The 21412-nt window shown below is 31.6% G+C and overlaps 2 protein-coding genes across 4 annotated transcripts in view; one reads left to right on the top strand and one right to left on the bottom strand.

Moving 5' to 3' along the window:
* Positions 1–2912, bottom strand: part of LOC124360436 (DNA mismatch repair protein MLH3-like) — a 40113-nt gene extending 37201 nt beyond the window's left edge. For 2 of the 3 annotated variants that reach the window (XM_046814069.1, XM_046814071.1), the window contains exon 1: positions 2637–2910. In XM_046814069.1, the coding sequence (XP_046670025.1) occupies positions 2637–2729 (93 nt within the window). In that variant the 5' untranslated portion in view covers positions 2730–2910. Of the gene's footprint in view, positions 1–2636 lie in introns of all 3 variants that reach the window. The other variant, XM_046814070.1, reaches the window with a different exon arrangement.
* A 2505-nt stretch (positions 2913–5417) lies between these two features.
* Positions 5418–21412, top strand: part of LOC124360435 (T-complex protein 1 subunit theta) — a 47302-nt gene continuing 31307 nt past the window's right edge. The window contains exons 1-5 of the mRNA XM_046814068.1: positions 5418–5604; positions 11923–12093; positions 14952–15083; positions 19689–19887; positions 20985–21046. Coding sequence (XP_046670024.1) covers positions 5545–5604; positions 11923–12093; positions 14952–15083; positions 19689–19887; positions 20985–21046 — 624 coding nt within the window. The 5' untranslated portion in view covers positions 5418–5544. The remainder of the gene's footprint in view (positions 5605–11922; positions 12094–14951; positions 15084–19688; positions 19888–20984; positions 21047–21412) is intronic.

Here is a 21412-nt window from a genome sequence, read left to right as displayed (position 1 = left end):
GAGTTTAAAATATCATTAGTTGCGCTGATTTATAAGACAGATTGATCAATCACTTTTTTCTTTGCACCGCCCTGTATTTGTAAAAATAAGCACTGTGGCATAGATTTTTGAAAGTGTAATTAAGAAGCAGTTACTAAGTAATTTTCACAGTAGGACAGAGGTACGGTTTTAGCCATAGAAAAACATGTTAATAATATAATATTATCTACTGACAAAAGTATATATACATTAGCTGTTTATATGGAATTCCAGAGAGCATTTGATGTATTAGATATTGGGTACCTACCCATCCATTTTAAATCCAGTTGTAATTATGAATCAAAAGCATGCCTTACATATTATTATATATAATACAAAATATAATAATAGATTAAGCTATATATTCACTGAGAAAACTATTTTAACATTTGAACAGCTATACAAATATTTTATTGTTATTTACATTTAGAAATATTAAAAAAAAAACAATGAGTTGAAACAACATAGATTTACTATATCCAATCAGTTTATGTCAATATCAATTTTGTTGTTAGTCATTGAAAAAAAGGAAGCATCGATTTTATAACATGGGGTCAACCAATTATAACAGGTTTATAATATTTTTTTGGAAATTATATTATCTTTGAGAAAAAGAAAAAAACCAAAGTAAAATGTTAGTTAGCATTTGTACATATATATATATATATATATATATATATATATATATATATATATATAATGTTTATTAATACATACATATTAATTTATGATTGTATTGATATTTGTTTCATATTATATAATGGTATTATCTTTACTGTTATATTCTTACTGTTTTACTGTTATATTTCTATTGATTTATATTGTTATTGAATATTACTGTATATTTTTGAATATTTATTATTTTGTTTATGGTTCTTGTTTTGTTATTAATATTGATAACAGAAGAAATGTTGTTAATAATAGTGTATTTATGTTTATTACAATTTTAATGATTATAAAAGGAAGCTGTGGAAGATTCTGTAACTTAAGACTGCTGTTAAAAGACAATTGGCATAAAAGAAAATTAATATGGTCAACTATATTCCCTCATGCGTCCTACATGGTGCATTGGGAATGATTGATGTTAAACTGTGTTTTGTATTTTAATGAATAAACAATAGGACAATTTGAACTTAGACCACTTACACGGGCACACGAACACGCACATGCACATATGTGACATAATATAGCCCAGTAACGTTTTACACATAATTCTGAAGCTTATTATAATACAAAAAATATGTTGTTTTAATCATATGATCTATAGCACTACCAGTTTTGCTATATTTGAGGTTAGAAACCAATTATTGTTTTGGTTTCATAGTCATGTGATGAGCAATGGCCATTGCTCTTCCATACAAGGGTTCGTTTTTGTATACATTTAATTTTTATATTCGATACAATTTCATTTGTTCATATGTTGTTCATTTGTTTAGTTTTGAATTGTTACATAAAAATCATAGTTAGATTGAAAATATATACTCTGCGAGACTGCAGTAGGCCCTATGGTTAGTGGCCACCACCACAATCAAATCTGGTTATCAAATTATCATTTAAAATCACCTAAAATATAAAATACAAAATATTCTAATTATAGGTATTTACAATTAATTATTGCCAGCTCTTTTTCATGTATTGAACAACAATATTGTTCCAAATTAATGCAAACTATGTAAAATCATTTGTACGTATTTGAGTAATAGCCACGAGTACAATGGAGATGTAAATTTTTTATTTGTGTCACAAGCTGTCAGACACGTTTATCCTTCGAAATAGTAAAAATTAACTAAATGTTACGATTTTTGTTTGTTACGTTTTATAAATACACATAGCCTAGATAGTTTTTTAATCATCATTAACTAATGAAATAAAACAGAGTTCAAGCTTATTATATTACAGCATAAAAGTTAAACAAAATATATGTATTCTTACAATCTAGTTAAATTTATGCAGATTTGGTTATTTAAAAAAATGTATCTAGCTTTGAATTCCAATGTTTAAATCCAGTCATGGTCTTCCCTTTTTGTTTATTGTAATTGTACAATTATAAGATTTTTAATCCATGCTACAAAAGACTTACAAATTACTTGTAATTACCTAATCTTATTATAAATTTTAGACAGAAGAGAATGATATACACAATATAATAAACACAATTCTTCAAATAAAAACTAAAAATATAAATCTCAAACAATACAAAATGTTAATGCAATTGCCGGCACCAGTCAGTAATAATGTTGCTGCCAGCTCCAGGGTTACTTGTTTTAATTGTAAAAAAAATTGTGGTTGAAACTTAAATTTAAAATTACTGTTTTAAAATGATATAATCAGCATACTGGCCTAAGTTCAAAACTAATTCGGATTACAATATTTTAAAAGTTCTTAACCATTTTCAATTATACAAAAAATTTTAAATAAATATGTATCAGTAACAATACTGTACCTCTTAAAACAGGAGCCTCTTACTTGGATTTGGTATAATTTCTTTGCAGTTATTTCATATTAGGAATGGTCTGGTGACAATTGTTTGGTTAGATGTACATAACTATATAAAAAATGGTGAGTAATAGTATTATTAACATTGGTGTCTATCACAGGCATATTAGTTAAATACTTACCAACTCAATAATGCACTGAACTGTATCATTCATTGTAACACCAGTTCTAAGAAAAGTTTGAACTTGTCTAGATAGCTTATGTATTTTCACCATTATTTAAATGCAACACTAATATCTAGAATAAAATCAAAACCTTCATCAGGACTTTTAACAGTTTAATAAATTAATACTATACATTTTTTTATTACTTGTGGACTAAAATAATGTACAGAGGACTATTAATTCATTAACTAAATTTTAATACTGTTATAAACTACCAACTATTAACATTAAGCAAGTTATACTAAAAGTGAACAACATCCAGAAATAATAGTCCAAAGCCTCATAAATCTAGTTTTCATTTTAGATCTGCATTCTGCCCTTTGTCCTTTAATTTATCCTGTTATTTTTGTTAATAGAGTAAAAAGAAAAATATAGAGTGGAAAGTATAAAGTAATAAAGTCGTTACAATGATTTTATATTAATACATTCTCCAGTTGTAGTTCTCACCCTAGCCCTTGATTATAGATCCTTTCTGTAAGATCTATAATCAAAGCCCTAGCTCACCGGAATCTGGAGATCTTGATCATGCTCCAACTTACATAGCTCTAAGGTGTCACCTGTGTAGCGCCTCTACTCATGCGACGACTTCGTCCAAATTTGAACTAGTTTTGTTTGCGCCAAGCGACGTAGTGGAAACGGATCTGAATATCATTTGACTTCAGTTGCAACATATCGTACTAGTTGTCATCGTATAAAACTGTAATGGATGAAGGAATTTAACTAATTATTATTACATAAAAACATTTTCATTATTTCGCGTGCATTCATCGTAAGTATCAATTCAAACTTATTTCAATTTGAATTTAATGCTAATTTTCATAGTCACATTCTAGAGGCAGACAGAAAGGTTTGTGAAAAAAGATAGAGCTGCAGTAAAGTTGTTAAAATTTAACAAAAATATTGTTTAGAAGTGCATTTAGAATAAAGAAGAACAGTAACATTGCGGAGTTCTTTTAATGATAATGATTTTTAGTGATACAAAGTGGAAAACGAAGAAAGAAGATCATTGATGAATGGCTATTTGAAGAAAAGGAACTATTAAATTGTGAGTGAAATACATTTGCTTAAAGGTTTTCACAACTATATTAGCTTTTGACATTCTGGTAAAGTTATGAAAAAGACCTTTATAAAAACGTATTTAAATCAAAATTGGATAGTTCCTTTTCTTCTAATAGTCCTTCATCCATGATAGTCTCTTCTGTTTTTGTAATTGTTATCACTAAATAAGCCGCACTAATTACGATAAGTTCACTTAAGTTAGTCGAATTCTTTGCGTTTGTTGCACTAACTGGTGTATACAGAAACCTCTTTCAATAGGAACATGCGTTGATGCATGCAATTAAAGGCAAATAAAAGTACTATTGACTTGAAAGTTGAATTGAAAGACGCACAAGCGTAAACATAGCTTCTAGACTTTTAAAATGATGTGCAACACAACAAAACAACATAACACGTGGGTTTTTAGGACATCTTTTATTTTACAGAATTGATATTATTACAACAAATTTTTAGTGTCTATTTAGTGGGAAATCCGTTTAAAATTAAGCTTTGCAGTTGACCGTTTAGTCGTTAGACATTTGAGACGGTTGGTCCGATGTACCGTCTACACATACATTTTAATTTAAACGCATTATTTAAAATTGAGACGTTTGCAATCTGAGTTTTTTGGTATCTACTAACTAGGGCGTCGATTTATGATTATCACTCGTTAAAATACCTCCATTGTTACGATGAATTAATTGGATTACAACCATACTAAACCTAACACTTGGCTGCAGTTTTAACCTGAATATACTTGTGTTGATTACACGCATAATCATTAAATTAATGAAAAATGTGGAGCAAAAATTCACTTTCATAAAATAAGTAATTGCACACAGTAGTGCTGTTAGTAACAGCGTCACCCTCAAGTGTGTGTGTGTGTGTGTGTGTGTGTGTGTGTGTGTGTGTGTGTGTGTGTGTGTGTGTGTGTGTGTGTGTGTGTGTGTGTGTGTGTGGCTTCGCAGTTTCAACTATTTCCCATTTTTAGTCTATCGATTGTGTTAAAGAGGGAATAAATGTTAAATACATCACATAGAGGAAAAAGAAGATTTGATCCCAATTCGAGTGTTCCCTCGTCCCTGCTTCATTTGCAGACATAAAATAATATCCTGATATAAACGACATATTATTATGAGTTATTGGACTATGGCTGAAAATGGACAAGTGGAATGTTTCTATCACATGGGTCTTGAAAGAATTATTTAGTAATCGTTTTGTAACACAGCACCTTATGCTATTGATTACATGATTGTCCATACAATGCATCACTCGCAACAAAATAATAGCTGGCGATGGGATTCTCTTAGACTATTTTAAAGTACTTGGTTTTTGTAATCCTAAAGTGTGTGTTTTTCCAATCCTAAGTGTGAAATTCTTAATCATTGTTATAACGAATATTGGGTTGATGATTCTGCTCTGCTTCTGTCTAAAGCACTATACTGTACCACTTTTTCTTATATACAATTATAGCGGTTTGATATTAAGGTCTTTTAGTTGAAGTATTGTCGATTTCTGTAGTTTAGCTTTTCCCTAATTTTTTTCATTATCATGAATCTTAATTATTATAACCATCACAAGTTTAACGTTGGTTCGGTGTGGGTAGAGTTATGTTAAAGAGTGGGTACTATGTTTAGTTGATATTGGATACACTGGCTGATTTCCGAATTTTATTGTTAGTATATAATATTATAGGTCCGAGGTCTAAGTTCTTGTTCTTCGTTCCCGTTTGTTCTGGGACTGAACATCGTTGAGACGAGTAGCTAAGTTGTTTCGTAAAATTGTGTTTGGAAATAGTAAATAAAAAAACTAGTAAATTTGCTTCATCATGGCTTTACACATTCCTAAAGCCCCGGGATTTGCCCAAATGCTGAAAGATGGAGCTAGGGTGAGTTTTTAATACTGGAGACATATTCTAGGCCTTCTCTGTGTAGGAGTTATCAGGCTATGATTTATAAGAAAGTCATCGATTGAAAAGTAAAGTCAGATATATAGATTTCTCTTCAATTTGTTCTTTGTTCTACAACTTGTTTTATTTTTTATTTTCTCACCCTTTGATGGCTTACATTGCAAATGGCTTTTTCTCCCCTTTAAAGCTAGGTTAACTTGAAGCTGTCATTCAAATTCTTTCAAATGCCATGTTTTTGGTAAATGGGTTAAAGTAAATTTTACCAATATCAAAGTATCAACTGGAATGAGAAATCATTATTTTTAAGTTTATAGTCTATGGCTGTACTTAACTCAAGAATATATAAGTCTTAGGGTTTAATAAATTAGCAGAGAGGCCTTTTTTAATCGCAAATGGAGAGTGTGGGCTTGTATAAACCTATGCCTTACTAATAGTTAGTCAGCCTCTAGAAGCTCTAAATTTTATTTTGTTTTTAAATGGAAGTAGCTCTGGGTGCTACTTACAAACATAGATGTAGGCTACCTTAAAAAGTCCATCTGAAATATCTCGAAAGGACCATGGGCTTCTAGAGAGCCATTACACCACGGTTTGTAAGACGGAAAAGTTAAGGGAGTTAACAATAAAAAAAAATAGTAATGTTATTAGTATGTTGCAAGAAAAATTGCAACATGATTCTGAATGGGTAGCCTAGACTTTAATAAGCGGCCTACACTTTTGATTCAGTTAGGCCTATTTTGAACGAATGTTAGGATTGTTTATATCTAATAGTTTGATGTTACTATTGATTTAACTTTAAGTTTTAGCTTATTAATTACAATAATATTTAATGTGCTGCAGTATAATAAGCATCCAGAACTCTAATGATCGATAATATCGAATCATCAGTTAGAATTCAGATTTAAACGCTGTCAGACATGTTCACTCTGTTAAGTAATTGTAAGTATTACGCTGCTCAAACTTGCTTTAAACAAAGTTATATTATTTTATATAATATAAAATGCATATATTTCTTTGACATATAAAAAAATATAGCTTCACTATAATACAATCTTAACCGTAGACCTGTGCAAAGACTCGTTTTGAGTCTTTAAAAATGTTCCCTTAGTGGAAAAAGACTCGTTTCGAGTCGTTTGAACAAAGGTTTTATATAATAGATATTTTTCGTAATTTATTGTATCGTAACACGTGTTATTACATATCAATTATAACATTAAAAACAATTAGGCTATAAACTTTCAACAAAAATGAATGATCACTCGCCACCTATCAGGTCTACGAAGCCCGCGCTGATGGCCGGAGGCACTCGCATTTTGGGTGGCGGAATGTGATCAAGAATAAAAACAAGTTTTGAGTGTTTTTTCAATAAAGAGTTTAGTTTTAGTTTGGTAATGTTTGTTTTTGTTGAATTTTTGTGTGTGGAGAAATGTAGAGGTAAAACACGGAAGTACAACAAAGCGACGCGACTCTGCAATCACGTTATCTACTAGACCGCTCGACTTTGACCTCTGTCTGAGGATGGGGAGGGGTTTGCGATAAGACAATTCCTGTTTTATATTGACGAAATATTGTTCTACGCTAATCTAGTAATCAGTAGAAGCAAAATGTCAAATAACGATTCATGTCTGGGTGTGGTCGGTATAATCCCAAAGTACCATGAATTTTCTGTAATCATGTGTTTATTATTTTTTACCAAGTGTCAAAGTTACAATTTTAGTTCGGTAAATCTAAATCTTTTTTCACATAAGAAGTCCAATTCAGGTTTTAAAAAATCATATTATTTTGCCACAATATAAAAGTTCAACTCTTTCTGAAGAAATCAGTATGCAACATGACTAGGTTAAAGTAAAAATATATATTTTTGGTGAATTTTTGAAAAATGGTCTGCAAAGTGGCCAAAAAGAGTTTGCCAACCACTGTTGTAGTTTAGTATTGCCACTTCTAGGGTTAAAAGTCTATAACGTAATTCAGTTTGACATTATTATTCCAAAGTAATTGAGGTACTTTGGGATTATACCGACCACACCAGTATGAAGAACACAAAAATAGAAATTTATAGAAACAAACATGATAGAACGAAAAAACAACTCTTCAATTACAAAATTACAAACTTACAAGCATTTCCAGGTATTGTGATCGGTATTGTTGTCGCTGTTATCTTATCTTTCTCGAGAATCCTGATTACGGCAGGCCGCGCGGCATCACGTGATTTGCACGGTACATAATTGCCTTTCCATTTCAATTCAATTTATATTTCTGATTAGCCCCTCTAGAATTTGATATTTTACTGATAAGTACTATCTCGAGGGATGTTTTTCTTTCGTCGACATCAGCGCGGGGCAGCACCGAAGGTGCTGTCGAAGCCCGCGCTGATGGCCGGAGGCACTCGCATTTTGGGTGGCGGAATGTGATCAAGAATAAAAACAAGTTTTGAGTGTTTTTTTAATAAAGAGTTTAGTTTGGTAAATGTTTGTTTTTGTTAAATTTTTGTGTTTGGAGAAATGTAGAGGTAAAACACGAAAGTACAACAAAGCGATGCACCAGCTGAACGGGCGGCGAGGCTCTGCAATCACGTTATCTACTAGACGCTCGACTTTGACCTCTGTCTGAGGATGGGGAGGGGTTTGCGATAAGACAATTCCTGTTTTATACTGACGAAATAGTCTTCTACGCTAATCTAGTAATCAGTAGAAGCAAAATGTTAAATAACGATTCATGTCTGGGTGTGGTCGGTATAATCCCAAAGTACCGTAATTGAAACAAAGTTAAATCATGTTTATGGTTTTTGAGTATGACTTCTTGAGGTGGGAAATACTGTTGTTTGTCAATATCTATTACAAAATAACATATTGCATTAATTACGTTCCTGTAGCCTTGTAACATGTTACCAGCGGATCCAATCTCGGTAAATATATATAGGCCTAATCATGGTTAATTCAAATTTGACTATACAACACAATTATTGGATACTATAAATCCATATCTACTATTAGTTATTAGGCTGTACACACGTACTTATAAATATAAAAAGTGTAAGATAGGCTAACCTCAACAAGTGCTCATATATGATCTGAGCCTGAATTTAGGTACTATCTCGATGGATGTTTTTCTTATTTCGCCAGAAGTGAGCGGTGGGCCACACAAGCCTATATTGATGGCCAGGGACATTTCTGATAAGTATTTTACCAACCTCATATCACGTCCCAGATCGTCCCAACTTCTCCTATGTCAGATTATGTTGTTGGAATAACAACCCTTGAGATAGTACCCAAATTCAAGCTCAGCTCACGTTAGTTCTTGTAAAGGTCATGTGTAACTTTGGCACTAGTAATATATTTACGATAACCATTGTATATATCCGCATCCTACTTATATCGCATCATAACATTGCATAGTGTAATATTTCTATTCTTAGCCTCGTTGTTTGCCAAATGGCCTGGGATGTTACTTCCGGGGTCTCTTGAGACTTAAGTGCATGGCAGTAGGCCGCCCCACAGAAGAAGAAGAACCCAACACCATAAAACGTTATGTAAACACCAAATTATTCAGTCCAGCTGAAACAACAGTATCCTGGTAATAGGTTACCACTGAATTACCTGTTAGTAACGCCTGACACTAATATTGCACATCTGTAATGGCAGCAATTGCAGTGGTTATGCAGTGTTTTATTTGTGTCAGACTCGTTTATCCTTCAAAATAGTAAAAAATAAGTAAATGTTATACTGTTTTGTTAGTTATATTTCGTAAATACATATAGCCTATCCTAGATTGTTTTTGTTATTCACCGTAACATTATTACTTTTAACTGCTAGTAAATGTATAAAGAATGAAGAGTTACTTTATTGAATGCATTGTATCAGATGAGTGTGGGGTACATATTTTGTATTGTATGTCAAAATAAGAGTAAATGTTTACTTTAGTCGGTTTAAATTATTTGTTTATTTTTCTAAAAGAAAATGCATTAAAAGTAATTAAAATAAAAATAAATAGGAATTAATATTTGAACAGTTTGCCGTGTTGATGGCGATGTTATCTTTCCGACTGAAATGATTCCGAACTAATAGTGATGTACAGCTGGTTGACTGAGCTAAAGTTTGCTAGTCAACTAGTTGTCACACTAGTGGTACCAAAAAGCTAGTACTAGTTGGCAAAATTTAGCCTGTTAACTACTTGTACAACAGCATCTATTTCAAAATCATCTCAGAGCAAGAACAGCTTATTGAGCTAATCACTGTTTGCTTTGAGTGCTCTAGCCTACTGCGCATGCGAACACTGACATTGTTGTTCAACAGTGCTGCTACTAGGTATGGACACTGGCTAATAGGCTGTATATACAGCAATGCTCCACAACCCAGATGTGACACAATAGGTTGACAGAGCTGATGCAGGGTCTGAATGCCGCCGTCAACTAGTAATACTATTTTTATTTGAGTAACCACTCTTCCATGGCAAATTGCCCCTATTTTAATAAAGAAGCATCTATGAATCCAGATAGTTAAGGCAAAGTAAGAGTTGTTATCTGGGTGAAAAAGTTTATAAAAATTATTTGGATATACCATTCAGTATGTGAATTTAATGTATAGAAATTATTCATCTTATTAATCAAGATACTCAAACTGTGAATTAAAAAAAGTTAAAGAAATACAATGAAATCAGTCACATACTATATAGAAGTTGATGATATTTAAAACTAAGTTAAAGCAACTTTTTCACAAATGGCATTATTTAGAGTTAAAGAATATTTTAATTTACCTTATTTTGAATATCGTTAAAATGTAATAAGTAAGCTCAATACACCATTTAATCAACTAGGAAATGTGTACAATATAGTAAATTTTAAGTATGTTCTCATCCTGATTAATTAGAAATGGAAATAATAAGTAATAATAATTTTATTTTCATGCAGACAAATAGGTTTTCTAGAATGGTGCATGTCTAACAATGGAATTTGGCTGAGCGTAATTGTTGTGTCAATTTCTGTTATGAATTATTGTAAATTTTATCTGCCCATGGGACATCTGGAGAAATAAATGAGTTATAAAATTGAAAGTTATTTACAAGTCCTCTCTTCCACTTAACCTCTAGAGTTAGATGGATTTAAAAAATTGCCCATGAAAATAAAATCTCTGTGGCATGCAGTTTACAAAATATTAATAGTAGCATAGTTTATTAAATAACAAAATGTTCTGTGAAATAGGAATTTAACTAAAACAAAAAAATATTTTATTGTCAGTTTATTTACAAATCCATGCTTCAGATTATTCAAATAACAGAAGAAAAATGAAAGAAATCATCTATTACTTATAGAATTTGAAAAATTGATGTTTTCACCTTGGAAAAGTAAACTTTCGAGAATCAACGAAAAACCAAAATAATGCACATTATTATTTTGCTACAACCTACGGGCATTAAAAATGACCAGGTTAAGTGACAACTTCATTGTTTTCTTTCTTTCTTCCTCATGTAGGGTTTTGTTCTTTAGTTATTCTTTTTCACTTAAACCTCGCAGACTTGGCTTTTTTATCTTCATGAGGCCAAATATAGAAAAAGTCAAACCGCCGGTCCAGCATCTTGGCTATTTTCTTTGTTTAGTACCAGAATATAAATGATGATGTTTGCTTGAGGTCTGTAATGTTGGCTAAAATTGCTAGTTTAGTATAGTATAATAAAAAAAGGATAAATACACACAGTGCCAAGTTTCTGTAACTCTTCAATAAAAAATTACTCAAGTACGGTATATCACTTTAAAAAAATGTGTTGTTTCGTATAAAAAATTGAAGAGTGGTGTTTTATAAATATTTTTGTTCAAAAATAAGTACAGAATAAAAAAATAACAAACAAGTTTTGAAAAAATTAAGTTTTTGGTCCTCATTTTTTAAAATGTATATGTTATAATTTGTTTGATGAACAGGAAAGGCCTTAAAACTATTGAATTTATTTTGGCTTTTTTGTATATATTTTAGTATGGTATCACCTTACCGGACCTACAGTCACTGTTGCTAGATGATGTCACTATGTACAGCTCAGTTTAAGCCAGTGTAAATCAGTTAGCCTTTGTAAGTTAAAGTTTGCGTACTGTTAGGGGTGCCTAATGTGTCTCAAGGATGTGCGTGAAGCATCTTTTTTTAGTCTAGTAATATAATAATTGTTTTATGTAGATCTTGACAATTAACAGCCAAGTGCAATAGCAAATATAGCTTGAAGATGTCCTAAAGGACAAACTCGATAACTAGCAAATATTTATGTATGGAAGGTAAGCATTAATTGTTTGTTTGTTATTAAGATCACCTTATTTTTCAGCATTTTTCTGGATTGGAAGAGGCTGTATTTCGCAATATCAGTGCTTGTAAGCAGTTCGCTGAAACAGTACGAACTGCTTATGGACCCAATGGGATGAACAAGATCATAATAAACCACATTGAGAAACTTTTCGTAACAAATGATGCTGCTACTATAATTAAGGAGCTGGAGGTAAATTAGTACAAGTATTTAAATAATGTACTATCATTTAGCTTTTGTTTTAACCTTTTAACCGCCTAGGGAATGGTTACGTTGATATTTTATGAGGTGTTTTCTGATGTTTATTCATGGTTATGTGATGGACGTAATATGTTGTAATTATTTGACAAATTAACATTAATTAAGAAGTTTTAAACTGTTCATTCTATTATTTAAACTTTAAATAACATGTTATGTCAAAAACTCTTAAAAATGGAAAAAAGTACTCGGTGCTGGGAGGTCTTAATATGTTACTAAGCCTGGTACTTGGGTGTCGCCTGGTACTGGACTTGGGTGTCGCCTGGTACTTGGGTGTCGCCTGGTACTTGGGTGTCACCGTGAATCCAGGAAAGCGGCAGTTAATCATGAACATTTATATTATATATATTACTGGTGACCTACATGAATTTAAATTTCAGAGCAGTAATTGTAAATAACAGTGTGAATAATGGTTTGATAATATAATCTATTTTGTGTATTTAAGTTTAGACTATACAGATCAAAATCTTTTTTAAACAACAATTTTAAGTTTATTTTGTGAGTTTTATTAGATTTGAAAGTGGGGAATTATAATTTAGAGCAGCATTTTCTTTATTTTTATAAATTATAATTTTGTTTACTTCAAACATTTGAAATTGTCAGTAAAGTCATTAATGTTCAAGAAAATAAATAAATTAACTTTAAAATGTATTAAAATTATACTAAAATGTTTTTCCAGCTATTTAGTTATATTACCAATAGTACATTAATTCTTTGTTTGAAATTTATTGTGAACGATGGAAGATTTGAAAGGATAGACCTAACAAGATTTTCAGGTGTCAAGAATGGTTTTACCCTTCTTATAATTTGTGGCTGGCGCTAATTATGCAACTACCTAATAAGTTGCTAAAGTAAAGTTTGTCAGAAATTTAAATACCTTTCTTAGGTATAGTTGGGATACAACTTGTAGAGTTAATAAGGAAAAGGTGGGCTAACCAATATGCTTGAATGAATCATTATTAATTAGAAAATCAAACAAAACTAAATACATTTGACAATTACTAATCCAAATGGCAAAAGCTAAATACACTACTGGTTAGATATTAGAGCTGAGACCCAACCAGCGCCAACTACTAGACCTAATAGCATCATGACCAATAACTTTGGCACTTCAAGACTTGGATAATAACTTAACCAACCATAAGAGAAGGTTAAGAGCCAAGACCAAGCATCAGACAACTCAAGAGCTAGAAGCTGAACTGAGCTTGGACTCCCCAGTTTTGACTAGCTTTTGGTAATATTCTATGGTGGTGCCTTCCCTCCCCAGAGGAGGCAGAGCCTCCCCTATCGTGTCGCACCCTTGGTAGTTCTGGGTCTCTCATTGGCTAGATGGCTCAGCCCGTGAGAGGCCTCCTCCTGTTATTATTTGGTTTTCTGCTAATAATTTTTGTTCACTGCATGGGACCAGTCAGGAATTGGTTTCCCACAGCGGTCCATTGGTGGCAAGCCGATGTCCTGGATGATGCTTTCTGTCAGATTTTCATGTTTTCCCTTAATGATCTGAATAACTAATGCTTTTTCTTGTAAAGCCCGAACTCCTGTAAAGCCCAATTAAATCCTTTTAGGCCTACCCTCAACTAGACACTAGACCTATATTATGCTAGGTAACGTCTGTAGGGTCTGAGAAATTATACCATTTATAGCCAACCATTTATAGTCAATGCTGGACAAAGATATGCTGATCTCAGTCTGCTTTCTAAGACTGACTTATAATTTAGAATAAAAGTAATGAATAACACCTTTTTAGGATAGTTTAGTTAATTGGAAACACGTAGATATCATTTTTGTCAGGTTTAAACCTGCAATTGATGGTGCAAGCAGCAATGACAACAACTCAAAATGAATCACTGGACATTACATAGTGAGCCTAGAGGAACTCAAAATAAGTCACTGGCCAGTAGGAGGGTTAGCTATGTATAGGCTTATTAATTAAGTGATTTACGATGATCAGGTCAAAAATCCTGAAGTATATTAATTATGTATATAGATACTCATACAGTAATATATAAGAACCTTTCTCCTTGTTCTCTAAATAAGTTTTTTCACTGCTTGGAGCTTGGATGTTAAGTTTTATCATCAAATAAAACTTTAGTTTAATAATTGATTAGCTCCACCAAACAACACCAACATTGTAAGTGACAAAGTACAACATTTTCAGGAAACGATCAAAACTTACTTTAACTGGTTTTGCTGTAAAATAATGGCATTTATTTATAAACCTGTTTATTTGTGTCAAAATGGTGTTAGATATAAGTGGAAATTTTATTATGTTACCATTAAATGAGGAATTGAAATTTTCAACTGAATACTTGCAGACACAAGATTGCTGGTAAATATTGTACAAAAATATCTTGTAAAGATAAATATATGTCGATTGCAATGTTATTCTTATTTATTCTGGTAGACATTTTTTTGTAATAGGCTGCTTTCCTTATGACAGATATGGATTTTCTGCATCCCTAAACTGTTTCCAGGACTTACCTTTCCTGTCAGATATTTTAACTTTTCTTTTTCTACCAGTATTAATTTTTTTTAATCATCTGGTGAAAGTGCAACACCTCACTTGACTGACATATTATCTCTTCCAACGTTGTTCTAGCTATTTTCCATTCATTCAACCAGCTGTCAGTGCTGCAAATCTCAATATTTTGAATTACCAAGTAACTCATGTGCTGGAGTGTCATTTACAATGTTCTTTTGTTCAAATCTCAGTTTTACAAAATTGGTTGCTTGCAATGTTGCTTGGTGGAGTCATTGCACTATATAAGTTAACAACAATTGTATTGTTTTAGGTGGAGCACCCAGCAGCAAAACTTATGATAATGGCTTCAGAAATGCAAGAGAAAGAGATTGGTGATGGGACAAACTTTGTCATTATATTTTCAGGTGCTTTATTAGAAGCTGCTGAAGATCTTTTGAGAATGGTGAGTAAGATTGCATGGTTCCCTGTTATATTCATAAAAAGTAGCTTGAGTTGGATCTTTTTATTTTTTGTAACTAATTCCTTCTCTTAATCTGTTGAGTACTGATAGCTATAACCGTAAACCAACCAAAGATATGCTAGAGTAAGAAAAATTGTCATTAATGGACTTCAGAGAGTAATTAACACTTTTTATTTATTCTTTATTATATTAACACTTAGTATTTGTTCTAAGTGTATTTAAACCTTAAAAAAAGCCAATATAATTAATTATTTGCATCTGCTACACATTAAAACTATTTTGTTGAGATAAGCACACATTTTTCCAATGTGTTTATAAAACGGTTTTACATCATTCTTTTCACTATTCAGCGCAATAACTGAGAATAGCCTATAATGAGAAAATGTCAGGTCAGTTGGTGACAGGCAAAGCTTTGGTTATTATTCTGTTACTATAAGACTGCATCAATGATCAATGAATTGCAAGAACCGATATAACCTATAAATTGACTTGGAGGGAGAAAATTACAGGACATTTGGCAGCAAGCCGTTATTATATATTCTGTCACTAGCAACCAGAACCTTACAGTAGTAATTTTAACATTTCACAGTAGAAATTGTATATATGAAAGAATACCAGTGGAGAACAAAGAAGCCGTAATACTATTTGAACAAGCCTGTGATAGACGGTTGAAACCATCATTACTCCTTTGGAATCAAACGGCTATAACCATCAGTACTCTTTTGGAACCACTCTCAGATTAAAGGGCTTGTGGGTCGTTATGCATATAATTTTCAACTTAAACAAAAAGACATGGCATATCAACTGTAATTTGTGCAGAAAAGGCCAGTTGCAAGTTAACCCTCACCTGTACGCATTAAGTAGTGCTGATGCACCCTTAGCGAGACCTGTTTATCGAGCCGTTCAAGTAAAAACCTTAGTGGTTAACTTTTTACTTAATTTCAAAGTTGACTTTTAAGCTAAAATTATGTTTTTAGTACTGTTTTAAAGCACTGACTAAAGTACTAAATGCGTTTTAAAAGTATTTATGAAGGTTTATTTCATCTCCATTTTGTGAAGTAACTTTTATTTTTAATGTTAAAGTTGCAAAAATACAAAGTAAAATAGTTTTTAAACAGCATACTTTATAACACTGACTTATGTTGAATCCATATCAACTAAAAAATTAACTAACAATATTTTTTTCTGTGGAATTGCCGATGTATCAGAATAATTTTAAGTTTAGTATGGTATGACATCATATTTGAAATAAATGTTTGTTGAGTTATAATACTTATTTTGTAGCAAAAATACAAATTGGGGTTTTTATAGTTCAATTCAATTGTTCAACTTTATGGACAAGTAAACCTACCTTTCATTGAGAAATGTAAAATCCTGCCATTATCAGTAGGAAGTTCATTCAAGTTCAGCCTTTTGGATCACTCTGCAACTCGGTTCCAGACATATCACCTACTGTTTTTTTTTTTTTTTTTTTTTTTTTTTTTTTTTTTTTTTTTTTTTTTTTTTTTTTTTTTTTTTTTTTTTTTTTTTGTAATGACAGTAATTCAGTCATTACTACCAAACAGTTCCGATTAATTCTATAAATTTAAGATCTATTTTTCTGTTACTAATGTTAAGACTTAAACTCGCTATGTTCGCGACGATACTAAAATGTAACTGCAAATAACCACGTACAGGAAACGTAAACAAGCTAGAGAAAATTTTAAAAAGAACAGTGAAATGTTCTGCAACTACCAACTAGTCAAAATAGTTCTCAGTATTACGAGGGTAATTCGGAAAGTAAGGTCCGTTTTTTATTTAAACAAAACCACAACAGATTTTTTCAAAAAACTTGTTTTATTTGATTCCTGACATTGATCACTATTTTTCTACATAATTTCCACTTTTGTTCAAACACTTGTCATAACGATCTACAAGTTTTTGAATCCCGGTGTCATAGACGTCGGCCGCCTGCGACGATAACCAGTCTTGTTAACCACTTTAACCGGTGACGTCATGTGACACCACTCCATCGACTGGCGTTTCGTTTCTGGGGTTATGTGGGAAACCCATGTCTCGTCACCCATCACAATGTGGTCTAAAAGGTTATCACCTTCCTGATGATATTGGATCAAAAATTCAAGAGCAATACCCATTCTTCTTTTTTTATGTTCCTCAGTAAGCTGCCTGGGAACCCCACGTGAGCAAAATTTGCGAAAATTCAAAATTTCAGAAACAATTTTAAACAATGTGCTCACGTTTGGAAATTCTATTGCTAATGAAGAAACAGTGAATCGCCGATCTTCACAAATGTTTTCATCAACGGTTTTCACCAAATCTTCGGTGATCACTGACGGCCGACCAGATCGTGGTTCGTCATGGGCATTTTCCCGTCTATCTTTAAAACCTCTCACCCACTTCCGCACTTTGCTGTCACTCATTGCATTTGGACCGTACACTTCATTTATCTGTCGATGAATATCCGCTGGTGAAACGTTCTTTGCTGTCAAAAACTGTATCACAGACCGTATTTCACAGTCGGTGGGACGTTCAATAGTTTTAAACATTTTAAAAAGCCACAGAAAACAGCAGACTACAACGATTTCACTGCAAATGACGTCGTTCTGCGCGCAATGCATGTCGGGAGTCAGGGCGCATGCGCATTTCGCTGCTCGCTTACTGTTTGTCTGGAACGCGAATCGGACCTTACTTTCCGAATTACCCTCGTACATCTAGAGAACAGCACTTGTCAAGGAACTAACATATTGCGTAGTTATGAATGGCGGGCCAATTTGAGATGCAGCGTGTTGATTTGGCCCTCTTGTACGGGAGAAGGTTAATATGGCCAATTTGATTTTTCATTATAAAACTAGTACTAGTAGTTTTTCAATCAATTAGTACTAAAATCATTGCCCGTGATTTATTACAGTGCAATGCTGACTGAAAATAATACAATTTAATATTGTACAATTTATTCTGGATGTTGGTAAATGTATATGGAATTATACTTAGTATAATAAACAGAGTTACACTAATTCTATACACACTATCTGTTGTTTGAGTACAGCCTACAAGAGAGTAGTTTTATATTTTTTGTTTTTCTCTATGTGGCGATGTCGATAAATAACAAAAGTTTATAAATTGTATTAAGAAATTTTTTGTTATAATTTATAATTTGTATTGTTATACTTACAAATATTTTTTATATACGAGTAAATATTACGTTCGTTAATTTTTTGCCACAGAATATTTTTAGGTTATTTATAAACTCGATTATGTTAATTTATAAAATTTATATATTCGATGTAAGTTATAGATCTTAAAATTTCGCTTACTCATTGTAAAGTAAAGCAACAGTAGTATAATAACCAATATCAGCACTAGGATACAATTAATCCTAGTGTACATCTGTTCATGTAACTTATGTAAAAATGAGCAATAGTTTAATGCTGCTTGAAAAACTACAGAAAAATACTTAAGCAGCAGTATACTGCCACTTCAATTCTTACATCTACATTCAGCCAAAATTTAAAACTAAACTTTTCTTAAAGTACACAAGTTATTGAACCAAAATACTATTTTGACTCATTGTTGTCATTTTGACAACGTTTAGATACCTATGACTTCACAAAAGTTGCAATAGAAATCTGTTATTGTTGTCATTGTCATCTATGATGCTAATGCAATGCTGTGTATTTTGTAATTAATTGGTTGTATTTCTCTTATTTTGTATGAAAATTAGTAGTAATAAAGGAATTAATTGAAATTTCATAATATATTTCACATTAAATATTTCTAATTTTACTTCTTTTTCACAAAAAATACATTTTGAAATTTTAATTGAATATTCAGAATAAATTTAACTGTATAAAAAATTATTTCAATAATTATAAATTCTTTGTATATAAAAATTATTATATAAAACTTTATAGTATAATTTTTTTATCTGCTCTTAGAAGGGTAAAACAAACAAATCAGTCTAACTTAACATGAACAACACTGTTGGTGTCAACTAGAACATAACAAGGAAGATCATGTTCCGTCAATATGTTACAGCATTTGATGATGAGTGAAGTTATTTATATCTTTGATGTACAGTAGAAGGCATATCATGGGAGAGCTGTGTGCTTTTCTGCACGCATGGACTAGGCTCTGCTAACATTTATTTTCCATGCTTACTGATGATTATACATATACTGATGTTTTTACATATGACTGTAAAACTTTGTCTTCTCTGGTCTCACACACAGCTGTATTCCCCCTAGAGTAAATTAATTGAAGATATTTTTATATTTGGATCCTATCAACTTACAGAGCTTGTCTGGTGGTGAGGTTATTCAATTTTACACTTTCTTGACAACTGAATGCCATTGACCAATAAAAAAAGATTGTATATTGCATAAAAATGATCTGAAGCCAATAAAAATTCTTTGTAAGATCTTTAGTACAGTAAAATTTCAATTAATAATGATTTATATACCTTTACTGATTTATTTTTGTCAATTACTGCTTTATCTGAATGATGCATTGATCTTCTGGATCATGTAAAACACGTATTGTGTTATAATTCATTAATATGAGTTGTAAATACCTAAATCTTTTTTCCAGGGTCTCACTCCCACAGAAATTGTTGAGGGATATGAGAAAGCTTTGTCTAAAGCTTTAGAAATACTTCCCACTTTGGTGTGTTATGAGGTCAAAGATATTAAAAACGAAGCTGAAGTGAAGAAAGGAATCAAAACAGCTATAATGAGTAAACAGTATGGAAATGAGGACTTTTTAACAGAAATAATTACCAAAGCCTGTGGTAAGTATAAACATACTGAGATTTTAAATATTAATATCTAGTGCAAAAAATATAAATATTTTAGTTTGAGTTTAAAATCTTAGCATAAGACTTATTATCTGGTCTTCACAGAAAGTAGTACATCGAAAATATCCTCCATGTTTCTAAACTATTTTTTATTGTTAATATTTTTGATTTGCTTGTAAAGTTTGTGTATCGAAATAAGTTTATGCTATTTAAGAAGTAAATAAATTTAAATACTCTAAATAAATCTATCTAATGTGAGTTTCTTTAATTTTTAGTTCACGTTTAACATTGTAATTAGTTTTCAGTCCTTACATTCTATCAGGAGATATGGCTACAGTTACATTTCAAACTGATTGAGCTGTGCTGGGTGGGGTAGCACACCATATCGCACACAAGTGATATGCTACTATCCTAGGCTGTTGTCATTCTATTGTAAACAATTTGTGGTGCTTACATATATTGGTTACAATAACAATTAATTTCAGTCAACGTTTTCAAAATTCATTCAATGAATGTGATACTTTAATATTTTTATTCATATTGTTATTGCATCAAATTTGTGTTAATATACCAATTATTTAATAGTTAGAAATGTAATGTGTCCTATTAACATTAAAAACTAAAAATTTACAATAAGACTGGAGAGGAAATCTACCTGTTGAACAGTGCAAGAACTGCTCAAACTTCAGGAGTATCAATTATCACTGAAAGACTGGTAAAACGAGGCAAGGGAAAGAACTTTGTTCCTAATTCTAACAATACCAAGGAGCATATGAAAGAGTGATTGACTGACAGAAAAGAACTGTCAAAATGTTATATAATTTTAGTAGTTATCAGAAACTTTTTAAGATATCCTGAATGCTAAGCTCTGTACCTCTTAATTATATAATTCCAAATGTAAATGAGAGAAAGAGTTAATTAAATTTTTACTTTGATGGCTACGCCTGAAGATTGTTCCATTATTGCCGGGTATCTTTTGGGTTACCAGTCTATATATTATATCGTATGTGGCAAGTCAATGATCAATAATTAAAAAAAAAAATATTTTGATCTTTTGAGTGATTTTATTTATGATAAATTTGATGTTACAGTGTCTGTTTTGCCTGAAATAACAAGTTTCAACGTTGACAATGTTAGAGTTTGCAAAATATTGGTAAGTAAAATGAACTTTATGAAAATAATGTACGATATTTTTTAATAATTATCTTAACAATGAATGTTTTGTTAGCTAAATAATTCCAAATTTATGTGGAAAAACATTTTATTATTATTGTCCAGAAATAGAAAAATCTGAAATAAAAAGTTTACTCTGCATACTTTTGTAAATAATTGTATTTAGTAAAATACACACACACACACACACACACACACACACACATATATATATATATATATAATATATATAATATATATATATATATATATATATATATATGTTTAGAACCTCAGCACTTGCTGGTCCAGGAGCGTAAATCGTGCGTACCTTGTTGGTCATCGCGCCTCATGCTGGTCCGGGCCT

The sequence above is a fragment of the Homalodisca vitripennis genome, chromosome 4 (assembly GCF_021130785.1).
Source record: "Homalodisca vitripennis isolate AUS2020 chromosome 4, UT_GWSS_2.1, whole genome shotgun sequence".
Lineage (NCBI taxonomy): Eukaryota > Metazoa > Arthropoda > Insecta > Hemiptera > Cicadellidae > Homalodisca > Homalodisca vitripennis.
Note: the sequence above shows the minus strand (reverse complement) of the source record. Positions and strands in the feature narration are given on the sequence as shown.